This window comes from Ischnura elegans, chromosome 10 (assembly GCF_921293095.1).
Source record: "Ischnura elegans chromosome 10, ioIscEleg1.1, whole genome shotgun sequence".
Classification (NCBI taxonomy): Eukaryota; Metazoa; Arthropoda; class Insecta; order Odonata; family Coenagrionidae; genus Ischnura; species Ischnura elegans.
The window spans coordinates 46,813,801-46,836,505 of record NC_060255.1 but is presented as its reverse complement, the minus strand read 5'-3'; the positions used below and the strand labels follow the sequence as shown (position 1 = coordinate 46,836,505).

The 22,705-nt window shown below is 37.3% G+C and overlaps 2 protein-coding genes across 2 annotated transcripts; both read left to right on the top strand.

Moving 5' to 3' along the window:
* Positions 1 to 57: 57 nt before the first annotated feature.
* Positions 58 to 4,319, top strand: LOC124166786 (probable NADH dehydrogenase [ubiquinone] 1 alpha subcomplex subunit 12). Its single transcript, XM_046544465.1, has 4 exons — positions 58 to 257; positions 333 to 415; positions 2,257 to 2,372; positions 4,057 to 4,319. The coding sequence occupies exons 1-4, from the start codon at positions 163 to 165 to the stop codon at positions 4,183 to 4,185; spliced, it is 423 nt and encodes a 140-aa protein (XP_046400421.1). The 5' UTR covers positions 58 to 162; the 3' UTR covers positions 4,186 to 4,319.
* A 3,862-nt stretch (positions 4,320 to 8,181) lies between these two features.
* Positions 8,182 to 19,037, top strand: LOC124166875 (cytochrome c oxidase assembly factor 7 homolog). Its single transcript, XM_046544586.1, has 4 exons — positions 8,182 to 8,592; positions 8,694 to 8,889; positions 16,029 to 16,147; positions 18,527 to 19,037. Exons 1-4 carry the CDS (start codon positions 8,493 to 8,495, stop codon positions 18,859 to 18,861), a joined length of 750 nt encoding a protein of 249 aa, XP_046400542.1. The 5' UTR covers positions 8,182 to 8,492; the 3' UTR covers positions 18,862 to 19,037.
* Positions 19,038 to 22,705: the final 3,668 nt, after the last annotated feature.

Below are 22,705 nucleotides of genomic sequence, written 5' to 3'. Positions count from 1 at the left end.
TCGATAGCTAGATAGATAGGTCGATAGTTCACTCGAGTCGATAGCTCAGTGAGAATCGAATAGATCGAGGTTATCGAAAGTTTCATTCTCAGCTGGATTATTCTTCATGTAGGGGTTGTTTGGGTTATTATTGTGGAATACCATCGGTACTATTAATCAATTATGGCTAAATATCTGGCCCTGGATAAAGTGTCAAGATTATTCGAAATTATAAGGCAAAATGGTGGAATTAAAGCCTCCCTTTACAAGCTGTACAGGTATAGAGCGTATCTCAATGCAATTGTTATAGATAAACATACCTGAATTTTGCTCATTTTAAAATATCACTCTAGGATGGATGAGCTGAAACTTGGGACCCAAGTTGGGGAGGACAAATATGGCAACAAATACTTCGAAAACAAAATGTATTTTTATGGTAAGTGAATTGATTGATGGTATTTTCCTCCTAAGTTGGTAATTGTGCCTCGCAAATGTTTTAATGCTTTCATTGTATAGTAGAAGTTATAATGTATGATATATTTTACATATATGCGCCTCATAGCTATTATACATGTCTCTTATCGTGCCAATAATGGTGCTTAAGGTATTCCAGCAGCGTAGGTAAGATTCATTGAGTCTCATGTTAATTGGATTGTGACCCTATTGGAACCTCCAAGCCCAATAGCGATTCTTTTCTTATCGTTACTATCTATATTAATGCTGTATTGTGTATCACTAGAACGTGATATGTAGTTTTTAAAGTGCTGGGGTTCTTACTTAAATCGCTTCTACTCATTGCCTTACTACCAGTTTTTGTACCAAGTCCTGAGACATTAATTTGTTGCCTCATTAAACAATTATCAAGGCATCCCTTCGTTAGTTTCGATGAAATGCATTTTGGCTTCAACATGGGCCTTTCCAAGATATTTGGTTTGGTTCTAGTGATAAAATTTTCTTCGCAGCCAACCTATCAGTGCTTGCATTATGAATTGCATTTTTTAAATCCATTCTGATATTATGTAGATAAAGAGGATAATCAATGCCAAAAATAAATGCTAAGAAGGAATGGATTAAACAGGATGGGAACCATCAGAATATGTCGATGGAATTCATGATAGATCTTTATGAATGTGGGAACAAGCCAAAGAGATTGAGCATTGAGGAAGAAGCTTAGGTGAATGACGATGACCTCATGAAAGTATCCCCAATGAAAAAATTGTATGAACCTGTTTCAAAATTTTATACAATTGCCATGGCAATGTATAAGATTGTATAAAATTTTGAAACAGGTTTATACAATTTTTTCATAGGGGATGTGATGAAAAACTTGAGCTGGTACAGCATCTTAACTCAATGGATATTTCTTTCGATCAAGTACTATATCAGGAAGATTTTTGAACGTCTGGTTTGGAAAAGTTAGTGTTAATGAATGAAATAGAGTTGAGGAGAGGAATTTAGAGTGAAATTATTATGAATAGGCTGGTAAAGAATCTGATCTGGAGCATAGTGCTTGATGGGACAGAAACGTGGAAGCTCACGGAGGCTGGACGAGTTTGGGAAATGAGTTTGGTAGAGAGTGAAGGTGTAGCTGGATGGAGTAAAAAAGGAAATGTGGAAGTATTAGACATGGTGGGTGAGCCTGAGCCAAGAATAAGTGAGGAGGTACAGGGTCTGAATGAAGTGAATGCTGAAAACCATAGGGGAGGGAAGGATGTAGCATAAGTGGGGAGGAAGTTAGAAGATTTCAGAGCTCATGCATTCTATGAATAGTAAACCTAATGATTATGCGAGAAAAAGAATTTAGTGTTGGAAGGGTAGGATAGGGTGATTTCACGAAATATTGTGTATCAACACACCATACTAATAGAAAATCATTGAATTAGTAATTCATAATTGTTTGATTTATGGGCACCACTATTGAAAACTAAGTAAGTTTGACAGTTCCTCCGCCAAATCTTCATTCCAAAATCAACTGTAATTATAGCTTAAGGTCATATAAATGAATTTATTGTCATTATCTTTTTTCTGGTATTGCTAAGCTTATAATTTTTTTTCTGTCTGGTTGTTGTATTGTTAGTCATGCAGGTGATGAATAAATTTTCTGACAGTTGGCTTTGCTGAGGATTTATATTCAATTCTTGACAATACTTTCAGAAAGATTCATTATTAATGCAATGTTTTAAGATTCTATCAGGAATGGTATATGGTTAAAATAGATAAAATTTGAAACTAAGCTCCTATTACCTGTTCTTCATAATGCATGTTCATAATTCTCAGGTCGCAATCGATGGGTGGAATATTCTGAGGGTGTTGGAATGGATTATGATGGAAGCCAGGTACCCGCTGAATGGTATGGTTGGCTTCACTACAAAACTGACCTGCCCCCACACAAGGTGAGAAACTTTTCTTGTACTGGGAGTATTTTTACTACATGTACAGCCTCCAGTAATTAAAACTATGCTCATGACTCATTTAATAATTGACTGTGATAGAAATGTTGATTATATGTGTCTTAGAGATATGAAAAATTAAGATGATAAATGATGTTTAACCCTTTTAGTGCGGTGGGCCGATATATCCATAGGCAGATTTAGGGGGCACGTGTCCCCCCTCCTGAGACATTTAAAAAGTAGACAAAATTTTTAATGCAGTTATAATTATGTTCGTTTTATTTTGTGTGTTAAGGAGTCTCAATCATTTAATTTAATTTTGATAATGGTCGTATCAAAATAAAGAGAATATTTTTTACGGTAATTTTTGTATTTTGTTTTTAATCTCAAATATGAGAAGACCTGCAGACTCTTGTGCCCCCATTCCCCCAGAATAAATCCTGTATCCACCCCTGGATATATCAGCTCTTTCATCGGCATTGTCATTTAAAAATTATGTAAGGAGTACAGTAAAAAATAAAATCCAGTCATATAAAAATTAGTAGTATGTATATAAATGAATAAAAATAGAAAACATAGTAATTTAGTGGAATAGTATGGAATATTAATATGATGTTTGAAAACATCTAAATTTGTGGGAAAAAGCAGTGTACATTTTGATTGATGCAAACTTTTGGAAAAATAATGCATACAAGAGTAGGAACATGAATAACCTGCAAAAAAGAACAAATACAAACAGTACCTGACAAGAAAACCAAGCAAGATGGGTTAGTTCAGGAAGCTGGCCTATCTCTAGTAAGATTTTACATTTCTTTGGCCCAGTGCACACGGAGCGACTATTTTGTGACCACAGTTGGGAATCAGTTGCGTTTGCAACCAGTTTGCAACTGAAACAAAACTTCTGTCCTCACACATGTGTAATGACAAAGGGCTGGTTGTAAATCAGTTTCGTCCATTGTGCAATCAGTGAAGTGTTTATTTAGTGCGGTCCGTGTTGTTTTTTAGCCCTTGCCTTGGTCGTCAGCGCTTACTATCACTGAGTCAGGCAAAGAAGATGCTGTGAACTATTATCAATACTAAAGACGTTAGATAGTTTGTATTTGTTCATGACGTCATGCTTCTCTACCGCTCCAACGAGCTTCATGTTGACTTCTTGATCATTCATTTTGAGATCGACACTATACAGCCGTCAAAATACCACCAAAACACCACGTGGTCTCGTGCAACTGAAGTCTGCAACGCAATTGCAACCGCGGGCCCACGGTTACATGTGACTGATTTCAGACTGGTTTGAGATCGTCAAAAACCAGTCGCGTAGTGTGCGCCTCCCCACTCAAATGCATTGTCGAGGTCACAAAACAGTTGTGCACGCAACTGGTTTGCAACGGTAGTTGTAAAACAGTCACACCATGTGCGCTGGGCCTTACTGTTATGTTTCAAGGAATTTTCTGATACATATCGCCTCTTTGAAGGAAGTGAGGGAATGTGATATCCTTTCATAAAGGTCATTCAATTTGCAAAATTTAGTAGCAATAAATGATTTATTGAACTGATCACTAATTTTTCATTCTATGTTAAAATGTTTTCTGTATCCTCTGCTTCGTTTTTGATAGTTACCTTTCGAATATGCTGGGGTTTCAGCGTGTGAAGTTAATGGACTCTCCTCTTATGTATTTTATCTTTCTAGGACCCTGCCCGACCTAGGTATAAATGGCTGGCAGAACATGAAGAAAATCCTAGTGGGACATCTGGTGCTTACTACCCTTATAGTACTGTGCCTCCGAAGGTGGAAGCATGGGTTCCCCCTAAAAAATAAATTGGGTTAGTTGTGGCAGTTATTTTAGGCTTGTTTGTATATATTTCTTAAATCACAAAAGTGTCTACAATAAGACCCATTAGTCTCTTCACTTGTTAATAAAACTGGAAAAATAAATAATTTATGACAAACTATTATTATTGATCCTTAAATTCTAGTGTATATAAAAGGTTTATTTGATCTGCGTGTCCTAATTGTATTATATGAACTCTGTTCAACCTTTGAATTTATTAGTTTCTTTGTTTTTTAACTACCTGATTCTATATTAATTTACTTTCTGTTTTAAGCTGTGATAGTTTTGATTCTTGTAGTATTGGCAGGAAAGAAGATCCACATAATCTTTAAAGAATTTTGATATACCATAATATATGTCTTTGAGGATCAATTGAAAAGTGAGGGGAAATACAATGCATTTTTTCAAGAGAAAAGAAGGAGCATTGCTTAAATAGAAGTTCCATGTAGGTAGAGAGTAGGAATATTTTTTTTTAATCTGTTTGCAATTTCATTAATTCAGGATAGTGGTTTGCAAGAATGTATCAAACAGCAATGTCATAAACTACTTTGTCAGATACCACGCAATTGCATTGCATTCATGTTGCTGAAGAGGCAACTGCTGCAGGACACAGTTCCACAATCACACCATGAGATCTTGCCTGATTTCCATCCACGATGCTTCAAAACTAGTCCAAATAAAAGTAAATAACATTACTAACTCATGGCCAGTGATTCACTGTTTCTGAGCTTACCCTTGTATCATACTTGTTTCATACATTGTTGTTTACACTTCTGTGAGGGATACTTTCCCTTTATGAAAGGTACTCCCAGAACAAGCTAATGAACGAAATCTCAAATTACAATACCAACTATTGAAAAGAGAGTCGCTAGAGCGTGTTTCGAAAAAATGGCGGCCTGTGGAAGATATTTTTGTTATAACTTATATTCTCCTTCAGTATAAAAAATTCTTTTTATGAATAGGGTAGTTTCCTCCATCAAAGAAAACGAAAGGCATTGATTGCTATTCGTTACCCGCCATTAGTGTATTCGTAATACACAAATTATTTGGTTTTAGAAATCCCAGTTTAGACTAATGGCAATGATCAATTTTAACTGCATTTGAAAAAGGCCAGATTGGCGCCCACGAGATGCTACTCCACGTGAAGTCACAGGGACCTAGTTTCTATACGAGTAGATAGGAGTTTTACATCTTCTGAGATTACCTATTCATACATGAGGCACAGACTTCAGGGTAACATCTCTTAATAATCACCTATTAAGACTGCCTAAGGTCGGAAAGTTTCCTTCGTTTGATAGGGTATTAATCATCCTTATTTAAGCCAAGCGCTACCAGCTAGCATGGTACTCTGCTACCTGCTAGCATTCTGCGTGGTATCAGCACTCACAATCAGAGCCTCGCCCCAAGGTCACCTCAATTGCGGCAGTGGGAACCAGAACAACGTCACACGGAGTTTTTCCTGGCATTCATACTTACCCGATGCATTTTCGTTCGCTTGAAAATTTTCACTTTTCATTTAATCGCAAAAAATAGATATCGTCATTTAAAAATCGAAAAGCATGAAATGTGTATTCCAGGAGCAATAATATTTCAAATTAGGCAGTAAAAAAATAATAGGAAACCACCCTATTGCAATTTTGGGAGTGACTGAATGACTTCATTATTATGGGAATCAAAGAATCATGTACAGTACACTCCCGATTATCTGGGCTAATGTTGGGGAGAGATGGCACGAATAATCGGAAAACACCGATAACCCAAACTTGCCCTTGAATGTCTTGCAATGTTCATAATATACCTAAAACAAACAATATATTATTATTTATGAAGGTATTCTGTTCTTTTAGAGTGCTTCCCAGACTCAATGACAGCTTTCTTTGCTAGTTCGTGATCTTTTTAGTGGCGATAACATGGTTGTATTTGTATTGTTAATGCTCCATGTAAGGCCTGGTTTCGAAAACCACACATCCGTGGCTTTGTGATCACGGGTACGGAAAAGTGGTACAAAAAACATCGGAAACTACACTGTCAGGCACCACGCCAAGTAGTCACGTCTCGCACAAGTTGCCCGGGTTGCAACTGCTGTGGGACGTGTATCTGTAATCACGGAGCACGGTCGCACACTACGAGGCTTGGAAAACAGGAACGCGGTGCTCCCGTGAATGCAGCTAGTGAGCGATCGCTTCCGTTTTACGAAGGGGATTCTAACGGAAATAATAAGCATGGTGTATCATAGCATTAATGCAGTAATGCCGATGATTTTGCATCCAATTTTATTTTTTTTTATAATGATCGCGGAAAATATTGAGCGATAGTGGAAATCATGCACGGATAATCCGCAACCCGGATAAACCGCAGCCAGATAATCGGGAGTCTGCTATAATAGCATAGTTGTCTGTGCTGTGGGCTAAAAAGGAAAAGTTCTGCCCCACTTCAGATGGTGACATGATGAGGACATACAGCTGAAATGTTGACATCATGGCAATAATTAGGATGCCATGCCAATTCACAATATTTTCCTTTTATATATTCAAGGAATTATAACTAAAAGGAAGAAAATCAAAGTAAGTGAGCCGGATGGAAGGGCATCTTGATTTTATGACGAAGAAATGGCACTTTTCCACAAATTTATTGAGTAATGTACAATGTGTTTCAACCATTAGGTCATCCTGAAGTATCTACCTTGGGAAAATGTCAAATTCTAGAGTTATTTTATACTGTTTGGATGAGTGGATTTGATAAGGGGAATATTGAGGAAGGGCAGAGATGCATCAGGTGGTGCACATGGGGAATGGGATGGCAAAGAGTGGCCCATGAATGTTTGTTCATTCATTAAGGTACCCGCTTAAGTATGCCCGCTTCTTGCATAATTTCCAATTTTTCTAGTGATTCAGATTTTGGGTCTTTCCACGTGGTAGATCTCCTGATCAAATTTACTTGAAAGCCTTGCAAGCAAAAACAAAGAGAAGGAGATACCACCTCTCTCGGTGAAAAACTGTAACTTGAAGAGAAAATTTGCATGAATTTACCATCCCAATTGCTCCATCCAACTAAAGTAAATGGAACAAAGTTTGACATTCTGTCAGTGTACTTTAAAATGACCTGTTCAAAATGCATCTTACGTTTCATAATACATTTGTGAAAAATTGAGCCATCTCTTTTTTATGGAATGAAGGCTATTATGATGAGCAATCATTTATTTTCTAATCAAGCCCTGTTTACACTGTAAATTAACGCAAACGAGTTGATGTGTGAGGTCATGAGTGACTTTTGTGGACAGGAATGGAACATTTACGAATGCATGAGCCACATTAGAACAAGTTCTATTTTATGATCATGCATTTGCTGAAGTTGGGTGGTTATATGGTGTATTTTTATCTTCATTCTTGAGTTCTTATATTAACTTTTACGGTTATGCACCATGTAAACAAGATTTCTCGTCAGATGTAATTTTTTCTAACTACCATTTGTCATGCAGATATTATCCAAGTAATCTCAAGCAGGCAATATTCGTAAAATGACGTATTTTTAACAATCAATATTTCGTTTACAATGTATCTTTAAATTCAGGACATGGGAATTTATCCGTATGGCTTGGATTAAAATTTGGGAAATATATGTGAATGCAAGACATGCAGTCTTCAATGCATAGTAAGTGGATTTTTCCCCAAAGAAAATTATGTGAACGACTACTCTTGGTATCAAATTCTTTTATTTACTTTGAGCTCGAAGGAGAATTACATTAAAGGCACCTAACATCCATCGACCCATTCAGGTATTTTAAGAAAATTCAAAATCGCGCTTTTGAATAGAAAGTGATGCGCATTGCGTGTTGTCTATTATATAATTAATTGATACAAAAATATTGAAGTTAGGAGACGTTAGTAGCGCGATGATGGTAATATTTATAACTATATTCTGTGATAAGAGGTTCTTGGCTTGTTGTCGGTTGTTGCGTTGTTAGCCCTAAATTACGTCTGAAATGAATATTTGAATGTTTAATTTTTCATAAAAAAGTCGATTATCTAACTTGTGGATTTAGCTACTCGAGAAAGTATTGCTAGACAACAAAGATGACGGCATTTTGACTCCACATGCATTTGGAGTTAGTTTCACGTCTTAATTTACTGTGTGATTTGTTAAGAAGTCGAAAACTCGGAAAGCGGAAATTCAAGAGTAAAAATTGATGACAAGCTGAAAATAGTTTTTCCAGATTTTTCCGACTTCTACTTGAAATTAGTTGTTACCTCGTTCACTAAATTATTCATTGACTTTTCAACCACAATTATCCTCAATGGCAATCAATTTAAAAGGAGAAGCCGAAGTGAAGGAGTTTCTCGACAACTTGGGAATTGAGTACCGCTTTGGATGTTACCATGAAAAGAAATACGACGGTAAACATTTAAATAAAATGTAAATAAATATTTAATATCCTCGCTAGAGCGTGCCGACACTTTCTAGTTGCTGTTGTATTGTTGATATCATTTCCTTCTAGTTTGCCACCTTCTGGGAGATTACCTTGAAGCCATCAAGAAAGACTTCGAAAAGGCGTCCAAAGTGTACAAAACTAATTGCGATGAACAGAAGTATGCGAAGAGTTGTTACAAATACGCAACGTATTCCTACCTTGGTAAAGGAAAAGTACCAAAAGATCAGAAAACAGCATTCAACTACTACAATCGAGGATGCGAGTAAGTGTTTTGATAGCCGTGGATTGGTCATGAAGTCGTTATTACTTTTAGTTGCACGTCTGTGGAGACAGATTTTTAGGTTGTGAGAATCATCGTTATCACTAATCGTAGTTCCTTAAATGCATTAAAGCGTTGGAAAAAGGCACTGTTCTTTTTGGGATATGTCCTGGGAATGAAAATTATCCACTCCATATTTTTTTAAAGTGGAATAATTTGGAACTTATTTTCATACGTTAGTCTAAAGTATAACGTCTCTTGGTTACGGTTAGAATCGATGTTATAATTCTGTTGCTAATCATAGCCTTGGTGCGGGTTACATAATTCAAAAATAAAATAGATTAATACGTTCATGAGAAAGCCAAGACGATTCGGTCTTCAGTACTAACTGATCAAAGGAATTGATGCATAATTTTAAGTTAGATGGAAGCCAGAAATACTAGTTCCACCTGCCCTAAATGTTGCAGGTGGAACAAATGCAGTATTTCTGGCCAACTGTTGGAAGAAAATTGGCTCAACAGTACATATATGTTTCAGAATGTGAATATGAAGGGAGAACTTGATTGAAAACTCATGAATTCATTATTTCAGTGTATTGAGATGAAACTATCGAGGAGTCTCCACCTTTAAGTAATGTGATAGCCAAGGTGTATCCTCAGGATTTTCAATTATTATTATGTAGATAATGGATATAATTCTAACCGGTTTTAATAAAGTAGTGTATATTGAAAATAACTTATGTTTCTTCTGCAATTTGTTTAACTCCTGAGGATAATACTTTATAAAGTTTCCTAAATTAATAAAAAGATGAAGTAGATTATGGTTACTTGGGTCTCCAGATAATAGGAACAGCCATTTGGGGCAGAGTTGTCTATGGTTGATTGGGCCTTAAAGTCATTTAAATGTGTCATGTATCTGTGGTGGATGCCCTACACATTTTTTTGCAATGCTAAAAAGTGATTTTGAAGAACCTCCTCAATTGCAGTTTTCTGGGCACATGTCTTTTTTTCGTTGCCTCTCTTGACTCTGCTTATGATATGAACACATTCATTAAGTTGAAGGCTGAGAGAAATATTGACAATTTTGGCCTTACTGTTGGAATTTCAAAAATTAAAATAATTTTAAAACTTTTTCAATATTAATGATTTTACCAGCAGTTTACAAAATTCATGAAATTCTTTATATAAATAGATCAACCTCTTAAATGTGGCAAAGTATTGCTCCCTGCTAACTGATTGCTAATTGGGACACTCACCTGAGCAGTTACATTCTTCACTAATTAAGTGGCTGCCCAAAAACAGAACGTTCTGAATTTCCTTCTTATTGTAGGAACGGATCAGGATTGGAAATAAATAAGACGGATATTAATTTCACACGTCTATTCGCGATCACGGATGAACAACGACAAACCGGAAAAACAAGCAAAACAAAAAACATACAAAGAGGAAGATAGTTCACCTTCATAACACTTGGTGTCTCTGCGTAGATATTACGATTATAAGATTACAAATAACACACCCCTATAATCTAATAATTGTACCAGCTTAATTGTACTACAACCAAGAGTATGTTCAATTTGTCCAAGCACAACAATACTGATTAATTCAAACCAAGACCTTCAACACAAAAAATGTGTTTTGGACTGTGAAGTCCCTTTGTCATAACATCAGCTATCATCTCATTCGTGGGAAGATACAGTAAATTTATCACTTCACTTGATACCACCTCCCTCACAAAATGATGCCTCACATCTATATGCTTTGTTCTATTGTGGAACACAGGATTTGAGGCAATCTTTTGGGCACTTTGGTTGTCATTATATACATTTATGACCCCACAGTTCCCTAGCAGTTCTCCAACCAATCCCTTTAACCCTCCGGAACTCGCGCTGAGCCTGACAGGCTCACATTGTTGATATTTTCTAAATAGTTCTTGACCAATTCTCAATAATGCGCTTAGATTTTCTCTACCTTTTCCTTACTCTTTTGGCTACGTTTTACATGCGCAGAATATCCCGATCAACCGATCATAAGGTTGGAATATGATACTTTTGCTTCGTATGCACACAGTGTGAGCCCCTCAGGCTCAACGCGAGTGCTCGCGTTACATTTTTGATTCTCACCCTTAGCCTATTCTTTTTCTCTGATTGCCTGTATATACACTATGTAGGCTGTTATCGATAACCTCTAACACTATACTCCTAGTAAAGGTTCTTTTTCTGCCAAATCGGCTTGATATTTTGAAAGTCAAAACTATTTACATGTGAGTATGTCTGAGAAGCCATTGCTGCTCATCCTACTGTAATTACAAGCGCGCTATAGTTGACACAAAGTAAGCTACTTGTACAGATTTCACACAATGTTATTAGTTACGGTTCGTTATAATTACACCTCTTTTCGAAAAGTGTATTCACTTCGCCACTCATGAAATTCGGAGGACACGGTCATTCGGACTAGAGAGTGCACAGATATTGGAGGTGCTCTTCTCGCTAAACTTTCAACTGCGCCAGTTCCGCCACAAAACCGTGAGTATTCTATTTCAGCATGCTGGCAGTGATTTTTTGCTTGCGTAAATTATAGAAAATGCAAAGAATAAGAGTAAAGAAGATAAAAAAATGCATAGGATAGCTGCAATTCATGATATATTTGAAAATTTTGACAGTCAATCGTAGAAGTTCTTACATTATTGGTGAATACACAACCATTTATGAGAAAATTGTGAATTTTCGAGGTCTTTTCGCATTCCAGCAATAAATCCCAAGTATGCCCAACAAATACGGGATAAAAAACTTTGCTTTGGTAGGTAGATGCTGGAATATTTTATACTTAGAACTTTGAAGTGTACGCTGGTAAAACACCTGATAAATCGTTTTCGGTCAACAACAGCCCTTCTGATATCGTGAAGAGTTTATGCTCCCCATCAGCAGTACTGGTAAAAATATTTTGATTGACAATTTATGTGCCAGTTTTTGTTTAGTAAATGAACTCTTGAAATTCCGACTTGCCGTGATTGGAACAATTCGGAAAAACAAGCGGAAATTGCCTACTTTTTTTCGTTGAAACAAAAAAATAAGGAATCCAGTTCATTTGATTTCTGCAAGACCTGTTTTTTGCGTCATACATTCCATGAACCATGAACTATAACAAAAAAATGATTGATGTAGTGGAGATGAAAGAAAGCCAGAAATGATACCTTTTTTTATGACATGACAAAATCGGGAGTAGATAGGTACATTAGATCAGTTATGCACGGCATGCAATGTATCAAGTAATGCACGGCGTTGTCCTATGCCAAATATTTACGTAATGCTAAATATTGCTGTGGTAAATTCCTACATTTTTTACCTCGGAAACAAAAACTTAGAAGTGAAATCTCGGAGAGCGCTATTTAGGCAATTGTCAGCTGGGCTCGTAGATGAACACGCGTAAAGAAGGGGAACCATAAAATCGCTCCCCAAAGAGTTAGGGCTAATTATATGACGAGCCTATCAAAACTAACAGAATAGATTAACCAAAGGCAACTAAAAAAACAGAGAACCAAAAGTTCATTGAAATTTGAAAAATGTGTGCAGACTGTGGATAAACGAAAAATATATTTACCGGGTATGCCTGCGAAAATAGTGGAAAGTGTATTTGTCTCGAGCATACACATTTATTGCATAGTGCATACTTACAGAATAATGATCATAGCTAATTTTGCCTTATAATATTCATTCTGTCCTAATATCAACACTGTGTAGTGGTTATACGAGTCAATAAATCAATAACATGTAATGGTAATTTATCTTATATCACACTCGATATGAAGAAATAATTACATATTTTATCAGACGTAAATGGACTTGATTTTCATGAATTGGACCATTTCAGCATTATTAGTTAGATTTAAACAAAAGAAGAGTAAAAATAATCGATTTTAACATGTGATGATTTGAAAAAGAAAATTGAGCCTGACAGGCTCAGCGCGAGTACTCGCGTTCCAAAAAGGGGCGCGAGTCCTGCAGGGTTAAGTACACTGCTTCTTTTGCAGCATCTGATATGGCCATATACTCAGCCTCGGTGCTCAAGAGAGCAACAGTCCGCTGCTTCCTACACTCCCACGACACAGCAGCACCAGCGTACATAAACACATACCCGGTATAAGATTTTCTGTCACTCACATCACCTGCCCAGTCTGCATCAACATACCCACTTATGTCACTTCTGTTTTGTCTGTACACAAGTCCAAAATCAATAGTCCCTTTTAAGTAGCGCAACACTCTCTTGGCGTACTCCCAGTGTTCTTTACCATGCGAAACATTGAATCTGCTCAAGTAATTCACAGCAAACATTATGTCGGGCCTTGAGCACACAGATATATACAAGAGTGAACCAATGAGGTTCTGATAAGGGAAATTAGTCATGTCATTTGAGGAAGCCTCTAATTTCAAATTGGGTTCAATAGGGGTCGAAGCAGCCTTTGCATCTTCCATACCAAACCTTTTCAGTAACTCTACAATGTACTGCCTCTGGTCAATTTTTATGGTGTTTTTGCATCTATCCCTGGTAACCCTCATGCCCAGGAAATGACTTACTTCCCCCAAGTCCTTCATTTTAAATTTCATCATCAACTTCTCTTTAAGGTGTGTCACCTCAGTCGAGTCGTTGAAAAATACAAAAAAATCATCAACATACACCGCAATAATGACAATTTTTTCACCAGTAATTTTGAAATACATGCAAGACTCGTAACCAGATTTACTGTATCCCATTTCAATTAGTGAAACGTGAACTTTATCGTTCCAGTTCCTTGAGGATTGTTTCAGCCCGTACCCTGCCCTTTTCAGAAGGCAAACTTTGTTCTCACTACCTCTAGCAACAAAACCCTCTGGTTGGTGCATGTATACTTCTTCCTTAAGGTCCCCATTCAGAAATGCAGTTACTACATCTAAGTGATGCACTTCAAGTTTCAACTCAGCTGCCATGGCAAACAGCAGTCTGATGGTGGCATGCCTGACCACTGGCGAGAAGGTTTCCGTGAAGTCAACGCCTTGCCTTTGCGAGTAACCTTTTGCAACCAACCTGGCCTTCCACCTCGAGACATTGCCATCAGAGTCTCTTTTTACCTTAAAAACCCATCCGGATTTCACAATATTTTTGTCTAGAGGCTTGTCCACTAGGGTCCAAGCATTATTTTCAAGAAATGATTTTATTTCTTCCTCCATTGCACATTTCCACTTGGCACTGTCCTTACCTGACAGAGCTTGACTCACAGTTACAGGCTCATGTGATTCCTCAGAGGTGTAGTACAGGACATAATCTGGGAAGTCTTTCCTCTGCCGCTCCCTCTGTGGATACCTGGATTCACCCTCACCCATTTCCTGGACCTCTGGGTTTGCCTGAAACTGGACCTTTGGGATGGCAACATCTGATGGCTGGGTCTCCTCAGGGAGTCCATTCACATCTTCCGGAACCAACTCTCCTGTACTGGGTGAAAATATCTCTTCCAAAAGAACACAATCATTTCCACCTCCCAATTCAACTTTGCATCTCTTGTTGAATGAGCTGCCAGTGTCTTTACAAAAATCAGTATCATGATACGAGTCCTCAATAAATACCACATCTCTGGCTCTACATATTTTTTCAGGATTTTCAGTGTCAAATAATCTATAACCCTTGCTCTCATCACAATATCCCACAAAAATATACCTTTTTGCCTTTGGATCAAGTTTTTGACGCTTTTCACGTGGTACATGCGCAAACGCAATACACCCAAATATGTACTCTCAAGTGAGACAAGTCAACTTTCACCCCACTCCATTACTCTTCCGGTGTCATATCAGTGATGACCTTGTGGGGGGATCTGTTCTTTAAATAAACAGCCGTGTTAGCAGCTTCTGCCCACGTTCTCTTGTCACACTTCGACTCAAAAATCATGCACCTCACCTTTTCCATCACTGTCCTATTGACCCTTTCAGCCAACCCATTTTGTTGCGAATTGTAGGGAATAGTCAGCTGATGCTTGATACCGCTCATTCGAACGAAGTTTTGAAAATCACCATTTACATACTCCCCCCCATTGTCAGAACGGACACACTTAATTCTCAGGCCAGTCTCATTCTCCACTTGCAATTTGAACTCCTCAAAGGTTTTTCTGACCAAACCTTTAGAATGCAAGAAAAAAGCAAAAATTTTTCGGGTGTAATCATCTACAAATGTGAGCATGTATTTTGCTCCATTCCATGATGGTACATCCATTGGCCCAAATAGATCTGAGTGCATTAATTCCAGTTTTTCCCTGGCCCTCTTATGCTTTGATAGCCTGAAGGGCTTTTTGCACATTTTACCTTGAACACATGGAATACATTGAGCTTTTACATCGTCAACAAAGGAGATACCAGTAGCCATTCCATTTTGCAACAAATCCATACTAATCCTATTTAAGTGACCCAGTCTTTTATGCCACAAGGATTGAGATTCACTTTTAACAGTGACATTAGCCCTTTCCTCTACTACATTGAGGCGATATTTGGTATAGGATATTTGGTATACCTGTAGGAACGGATCAGGATTGGAAATAAATAAGACGGATATTAATTTCACACGTCTATTCGCGATCACGGATGAACAACGACAAACCGGAAAAACAAGCAAAACAAAAAACATACAAAGAGGAAGATAGGTCACCTTCATAACACTTGGTGTCTCTGCGTAGATATTACAATTATAAGATTACAAATAACACTTATACCCTGAGTCGGCTGGGTCATTGACTTGCATCTTTGTGGCATGATATATCTAGCAGCATAAATCATGTTTTCATTTAAAGACATATAAAAATCTACTCAACTGGTTGCAGTACCGGGGGGAACTTTGGGAATTCAGGTTTGAACCCTAGTCTAGGTGAATGAATTGACCTGAGTGGAATTTTTTGTACTTAGAAGGTACTATAGAGACTACTTCTCAAGTATATTTTAACCTCTTCAAAGGTGAAGATGTAACCATATGCATATTCAGTCAACCTGTCTTTATCAATAGTTGGAAGGCATTCCATCCTTCACGATTGTTCATGAATTGTTGAGTCATGAGCTCAATGATTGCTTGAAGATTTGGTGCCCATAGCTTAATGTTTATTCTGTGTTAATAAATTTAATTTGTTGGTAGGTATGGTGATACAGATTCCTGTTTGTATGCTGGATTAATGTGCATTAGTTCTGCTGCAAAATCTGCCAAAGAAAGAGACTTTCCACTGGGCTTGAAACTTCTGCAGAAAGCATGTTCAGGTAATTATTTTAGCTATTGAAGCATGTTAAAATTTCAAGGTTTGGTGGCATAGCTGAACACATGAGTAAACTGCTTTACGTATGTACTGGTGTTGTGGGTGGCAGCACAAGTGCAAGATCCAATTTACAGAAATGGAAGCTATTTTGTGATGTTCAGCATGGCACTGGGAAGTAAAGCCAGCGATGAAGTCAGCAAGTCGAATACTAATGCTGCCATTGGGTGTTGGTTTCAATGTTTTTAAATGCTAACTTAACAAAAATACTGACTTTGGTGGTGCCAGAAAAAATTTGTACAGGTATTGATTTATCATCTCCCTTGTATCATTTCTGAAATCAAACTGGCTATGGGCACCATGAATGCTGGTGAATGTAGAGACAGCCTTAAGGCTCTTTTACACGGGTCTTGTAATTGTGCAGGTTAGAACTGCATTAATTTCTTATTATGATGTGCAATTGTACGAGTGCACGAATGAAATTGGAACAGGGGCTATTTTGCCCTCTCACGTCCATGCATTCTTGCATGCAATTTCGCAATTCACTACTTTACACGATGCAATTATGACTGCATTCATACACACGTCAGATTGTGCAATTATGCCCCGTGTCAAAGGCTGAGACTACAGTGCATTTGAGATTTTAATGGAACATGGCTTTATGGTCTTATATGGATCCATGTGTGATCCTGTTATGCAACTCTTAAAACTGTGTTATTAAGGAAATAGTCTGTTTGTTCAGCTCTCAGTAATTTTTTATTATATACAGCCTCGTAAGCTACTTAAGAGACTAGATTAGAATGGAAAAAAAATCACCATCTCATAATTAACTGTGTGATATTCCATGATATGGTTTCTTGGATAGTTCACTTTTACTTTTACCAATTCACTATATTGAGTTTTCTGAACGATATCCATCCTACAATTTCATTTACCTTTGAAAGAGACACCAGCCATTGTTTAAATTATCTGGATCTTATAATCAAACTATAAATACCAGCATTCCTTCTCCATTTTTCGGAAACCTTGTTGTACCGACCGATCGTGTCATCCTAGCAAGTTTATGACAACATTACTCACACAAACTTATGGCTTTTCATTCCATGATTCATCACCTGTTAAGAATACCACTATCAAAAGGAGACTTTAGGAAAGAAATCCTCACTATTAAACACATTGCTTCAGCCAACGGTTAATCCCAAAATTTAATTGATGTTTAAAAAACAGAGAAGATTGGCTATCGACCAAATGTTTTCGGTGGACATGAATAAAAAGAAGCAGTGGTGCACAGTGACGTACCTCAATGCACTTTCTATGAAAATGGCTCATCATTTACTTGGAGTCAAATTCCACTTGGCTTTTAAACCTAATGCCACTCTGAGAAGATTGTTTGTAAAATGTAAGGATCTGATAGACCAATTAGACAGAGGTGGAGTGTATTCATTGAACTGCAGCGATTGCATTGGTGTCTACGTGGGACAGACAGGAAGAAGCTTCAAAGTCCGGAAGAATAATAAAATAAATGCAACATAATTTATACCTACTCACCGAAACCAGGGTCGCCATGTGTAAAAAAGTAGTGATATAAGTAAACTATCCAAGAAAAGTAAAAAAATCCTAGAAACCTTTGATTAGATTGATTTATCGAGGTGTCACAGGTGTGTAAAATATAAGGATCAAAATTAGCCTCGTGTAACAAGTCACATGATGTTTAGCAAAAATAGATTTGTTGTCATGGTTTAGAAACTAATTAAAATGTTCACGGGTAAGCATTTGGAATGACAAGGGAAGAAAACTGGACTTTTTTAGAAAACTTCGAAATTGTGTCACATTCAAAACTATGTGGTAATAATTTGCTTAATGACATTGTGCCTACCCACTTGTCACCCCTCCTCAGGGTTAAACTCCCCCCCCCCCTCCATCAGTACCCCCCAATTCCACACCCGGATCCCAATAGTATGTGACCTTCACCATTCAAACCACCAACCTTCAACTGACCTCCTTTCCACATTACATACCTACTTCCCCATCCCCCACCTTGCAGTATAAAATGAACTTTGGCTTGTTTGGAGATGGCAGTCTAGCTTAAAAATGACGTAGAAGACGTCGTAACCAGTCGCTAAATATTAAAATTGTGTGGAAAGGACAAAGTGTTTTAATTTTATTTTATCATCAAATCCTAGGTAAAGGCAAGTCTATTAGGTCACTTTATTTACACTTAGGCTTCAGTACTTTTCCACAAAACCTTAGCTCCAATTGTGTTCTTATATTTACATCAACAGTTTTTTATGTATGTACTAGCTGGAAGTTACCAAGTTTTATTAATTCTCGGAAAATCAACCTAAATATTCCTTGTAATTTGAAATTTTTTTTTTTTTTTAAACAGGTGGAAGTGCTTTTGGCTGCCACTACATAAGTGGCATGTACCTGGTTGGTGTTCAGAGCCCCAGCCAGGCAGAAGATCTACCGAAAGATATGAAGAAAGCTCATTACTATGCCTCTGAGGCCTGCAAACTAGGGAATCCCCATGCATGTGTCAATTTAAGTTTGATGTACAAGAATGGAGATGGTGTAGATAAAGATGAAGCCAAAGCAGAGCAATTTAAGAAGATAGCTGTAGAATTGCATGAAGAGGCTGCAAAGCATCAAAGGCAGTTGACATTTCAGGAGGGAATTCCTGGAATACCAAATGCTAAAGGGACAGAATCGTCACCTACATAAGGGGCTGATCATTGAGGATAGTGATGAGAATACATATATGATTGTTTCAGTGATCAGGTGTGTGGCCGAAATAGAAATCTTCAAGTACAGGAACTAAATTTATTAATGCTTATAGTTATAGAAAAGGTTTACATATGTTTTAGGAAATAAATTAACTTGTTATGTGATGTTTTTCATTTTGTGTTTTCTTTTTAACCACTTGATATTTTTAGAATGGGGAAAAAATTGGAAAAATCTAGAAATTTTACTTTTACTGCTTCCATTTGCACCCTTTCTTTAAATAACATGCTTAATTCCTTCTATGTAATTCCATTGTTAACTAAAACAGCAGTGTTCAAACCATGAAACTGCTCAAGGAATAATATGATATGAAAAATCCATTACAATGATTATCTATTTATCTTCTATCTATGTGCATGAAAGAGAATGTCTGTTTGTCTGCTGTGCATTTCCTGACAGCTGCACAGATTGCAACCATAGTTAGATACGTAGGTAGATTCATCTCATACTCCCAAAGCTTGTAGTGCTACTTCTGGTTGCGTCCTTTGTATTGTATTCTCATTACCGTTTGTTATGTCACATCATACAACTTCTGTAGTTGGACATCCTGCCGGGTAGGCACACCTCTTGACGCACTCAAAGGGAAATCATAACTCAAAGGATTAATTATTAATCCTCTTGGTGCAAGACTTTTTCCTGAGGTATGTGTTCACGTTTTTGGCATGTACCGACACACAACAATAAATGTTGTGGAGCGAGGAATAATCTGATCCCGTGCATGGATCCCGTATACGGAAATAGTTTTTTTCCATTGCTTGCCTCTACATATGTATTCCAACATCATACCTTCTTTGTTCCTTTATCCCAAAAGCCTGCCATGTGACCATGAATTCCAAGTTTACCACTTCTTTGGGTACTATCCTTCCTGAGCAATGCCTAATAGTATTACTAGATGTCTTGAAACGGTGCAAGTATTGCTTCACTAGAGCATGAATTATTTGGCAATCAGTCATACCCTCCTCCCCTCCCACATTCCCACTCTCTTCTTCTGTTTCACTCACTGTACATATTTCACTCTTAAAAACAGTGGTCATACTCAAGTATGCAAAATTGATACATTTTTCCCACCCAGGTTTTATTACAACAAGCAGTTCAACAACAATCATGACCAGTGGTGAATCCGGAGAGGGGCTTATGCTCCCCCACCCTTTGGTATCCAATTTACTCTAGATAAAATGGTAGTTTTCTTTCAACTCCCACTACTGCTGGGAGATTACCCCCCAGGTCCTCCACCTAGCCCCCCACCCCTATTCTGCATCCGGTACTGCTCATGACTCCATGTTGATAATGAAATATGGATTAATATTTATATGAAAATTCAACGCAAAAACCTTGACAATCTTGGAAATGCCATGATAAAATAGTTGTTCTTTCCATGCCCTTCGTGTCTTTTCATCTGTATCCTTCCAGAAGTTACGACTATAAGTGCTGTTTCAGTTTTTGATGGGAGCAAGGGAAGAAAGGGAACACAGGCAAAGGAACAACAGTGCATCTGAGAATGAAACTACTCAAGGAAAGTAATATGAAAAATTCATTTCAATGTTTTGCTGTGCTCTTCTTAGAAGTGAAAAACTGTGCTGTCAATGTCAAATGCTAAAGTTTCAAGTGGTAATATGCTCATCCCACATTCACTTTTACCATATTTTATGAAGACTTTAATTCACATTATACATACTGCTGCTCATGCCTGTCTCATTTCTTAACCCTTTTACTGCCACTGGGCCGATATATCGGCCCTCGCTGGTTGAGCGAAAACTGCCAGGGGCTGATCTGCCCAAATTATTTCACTTTTTTTGTGACCGTGGCCTTGTCAACGGCTGTAATGTATGTAAACCCCCATAATCTATCTATGGTTATAAGATATAAATTCATCTTAAGAATTGGGAAAAAATCTAGATGTATTAAATAAAATTAAGTAGCTGAAAAATTTTTAAATCTGAAATGTTGCTAATTCCGGAAAATAGCCTTGGCAGTCTTCATACATCCCACCTGAAATGGGCTGGCAGTAAGAGGGTTAAGCAAAGTGATTTTTGTTCCTCATTAGGCAATACCCCATCACAGCACTAGCCTAAGATTGAGGGGAAGACAGGAAATATAGGGTGAAGTGGAGAGAAGAAGTTTGCACTAAGTAAATTGGAAAACAACCCAAGTAGTAGAAAGGAGTTAGGTACTATGCCTCTATATGTTTTCTCTTTCTGTGATTTTGAGAAAGCGTTTGATGTCCTGGAATGGGTCGAGCTCACTCAGCCCAACCACTTAATAAAATAAATGGTGTTTTAAGTTATCTTGTGAGTGGAGGAGATGTGACACTGGTGTCTCTTAAATTTTTTAAACCATCATACATACTCGCATCTGACAATGCCACTCATGGTCTAGAATTTTTTCAGCTAAAGTAATTCAACGATAACATGCATTCTTCCTTTCCGAATGTTGTTTTGAATTGAGAAATTAGTGAAAAAACATGATTATTTTCGCCTCGAAGTACAGCCCCAGAAATTATCCCTTGTGATTATTTTTTAAAATGAGTTTGTGTGACCATTCATTATTAAACTTTTTACTCCATCCTTCTGATACTATGGCTTTAAGATCATGTTTTTCTATCTTTGTCTTTAAGTGTGATATAGTCTCATAGGCCAAAGTAACTGCAACTTTTTTTATTGAAATTAAGTTTTACATTTGTAATAATGAATGATTTTCCTGGGTATAGATTGTTTATATGCACACGTATGTACCTACATCTTTAAGTCCTCAAGTTATATTCAGGGCTGCCCCCAGACTTCTAGTGGCCTTGGGTAGAGTTTGGGTGTGAAGTCCCCCTCCCCGAAGAGAAATAGCATTTGAACTTAAACATACAAATTATGAGCCCTTTAACACTGTGGCCCAGGGCAGTCTACCATTCCTTTGGGCTGTCCTGGTTATATTGACATAGGTATTTATCATTTATTAATTTCAAGAGCACAAATAATGTTGTTTATACCTTAACTAATCCAACAGTTGTTTATAATTGAATATGCTTACACACTTATGTATTTATTATTTTTAAGGTTATTGGCACTGCATTAACCCTTTCGCTGCTACAAGCGGGAATACCCGCAAAAAACATTATGGTTATTGCCTGCGACATGCAGGGATATTCCACGACTTTCAAAAAACTTTTCCTTTCAACACGACATGCGGGTAAATATCTACGTTTTTGAAAAACCCTCCCTTCGGTCGTAGGTGGTGTCATCTGCTCGAAATTGTAGCGGAACTACGTCCATTCGTGCGGCGACATTCAGCGACGTCAAATGAATGATTCAATTCATTTTTTTCTGGATAATAGGCAAAATAATGGAACCGATGAAAAATCTATTGAAGCAGCAAAAGGGTTAAAAATTTAAATTGACAAAAGAAAATTGCAAAAGAGGTAATGCTTGTCATTTTGATTCATATGTACTTTGTTCATAATAGCTGCTGAAGTAGGTAAATTATTTTTTTTTAATTTTGCCTTTTTTCAATTTGCCGGAGACAAAAAAATTCCATGTTTTACATGTTAAATGTGACCTTAGAGGTAACAACTTCCTTAACTTAGAAGATAAAGCTGTAGAAAGTGACATGTGCTCTTTTATGTAATGGATTTCTATGAAAGAATATGTAGTTGAGTGGCATGAGATGAGGGTGAGTGGTACTGTGAATGCTGATTTCATCATTTGCTATTTTTCTCAAATCTCACGGTAGATTATCCATTCTTTACTCCTGGCCATTCTTAGCCAGCCATTTTCACAAGCTGTTCACCATATTTATT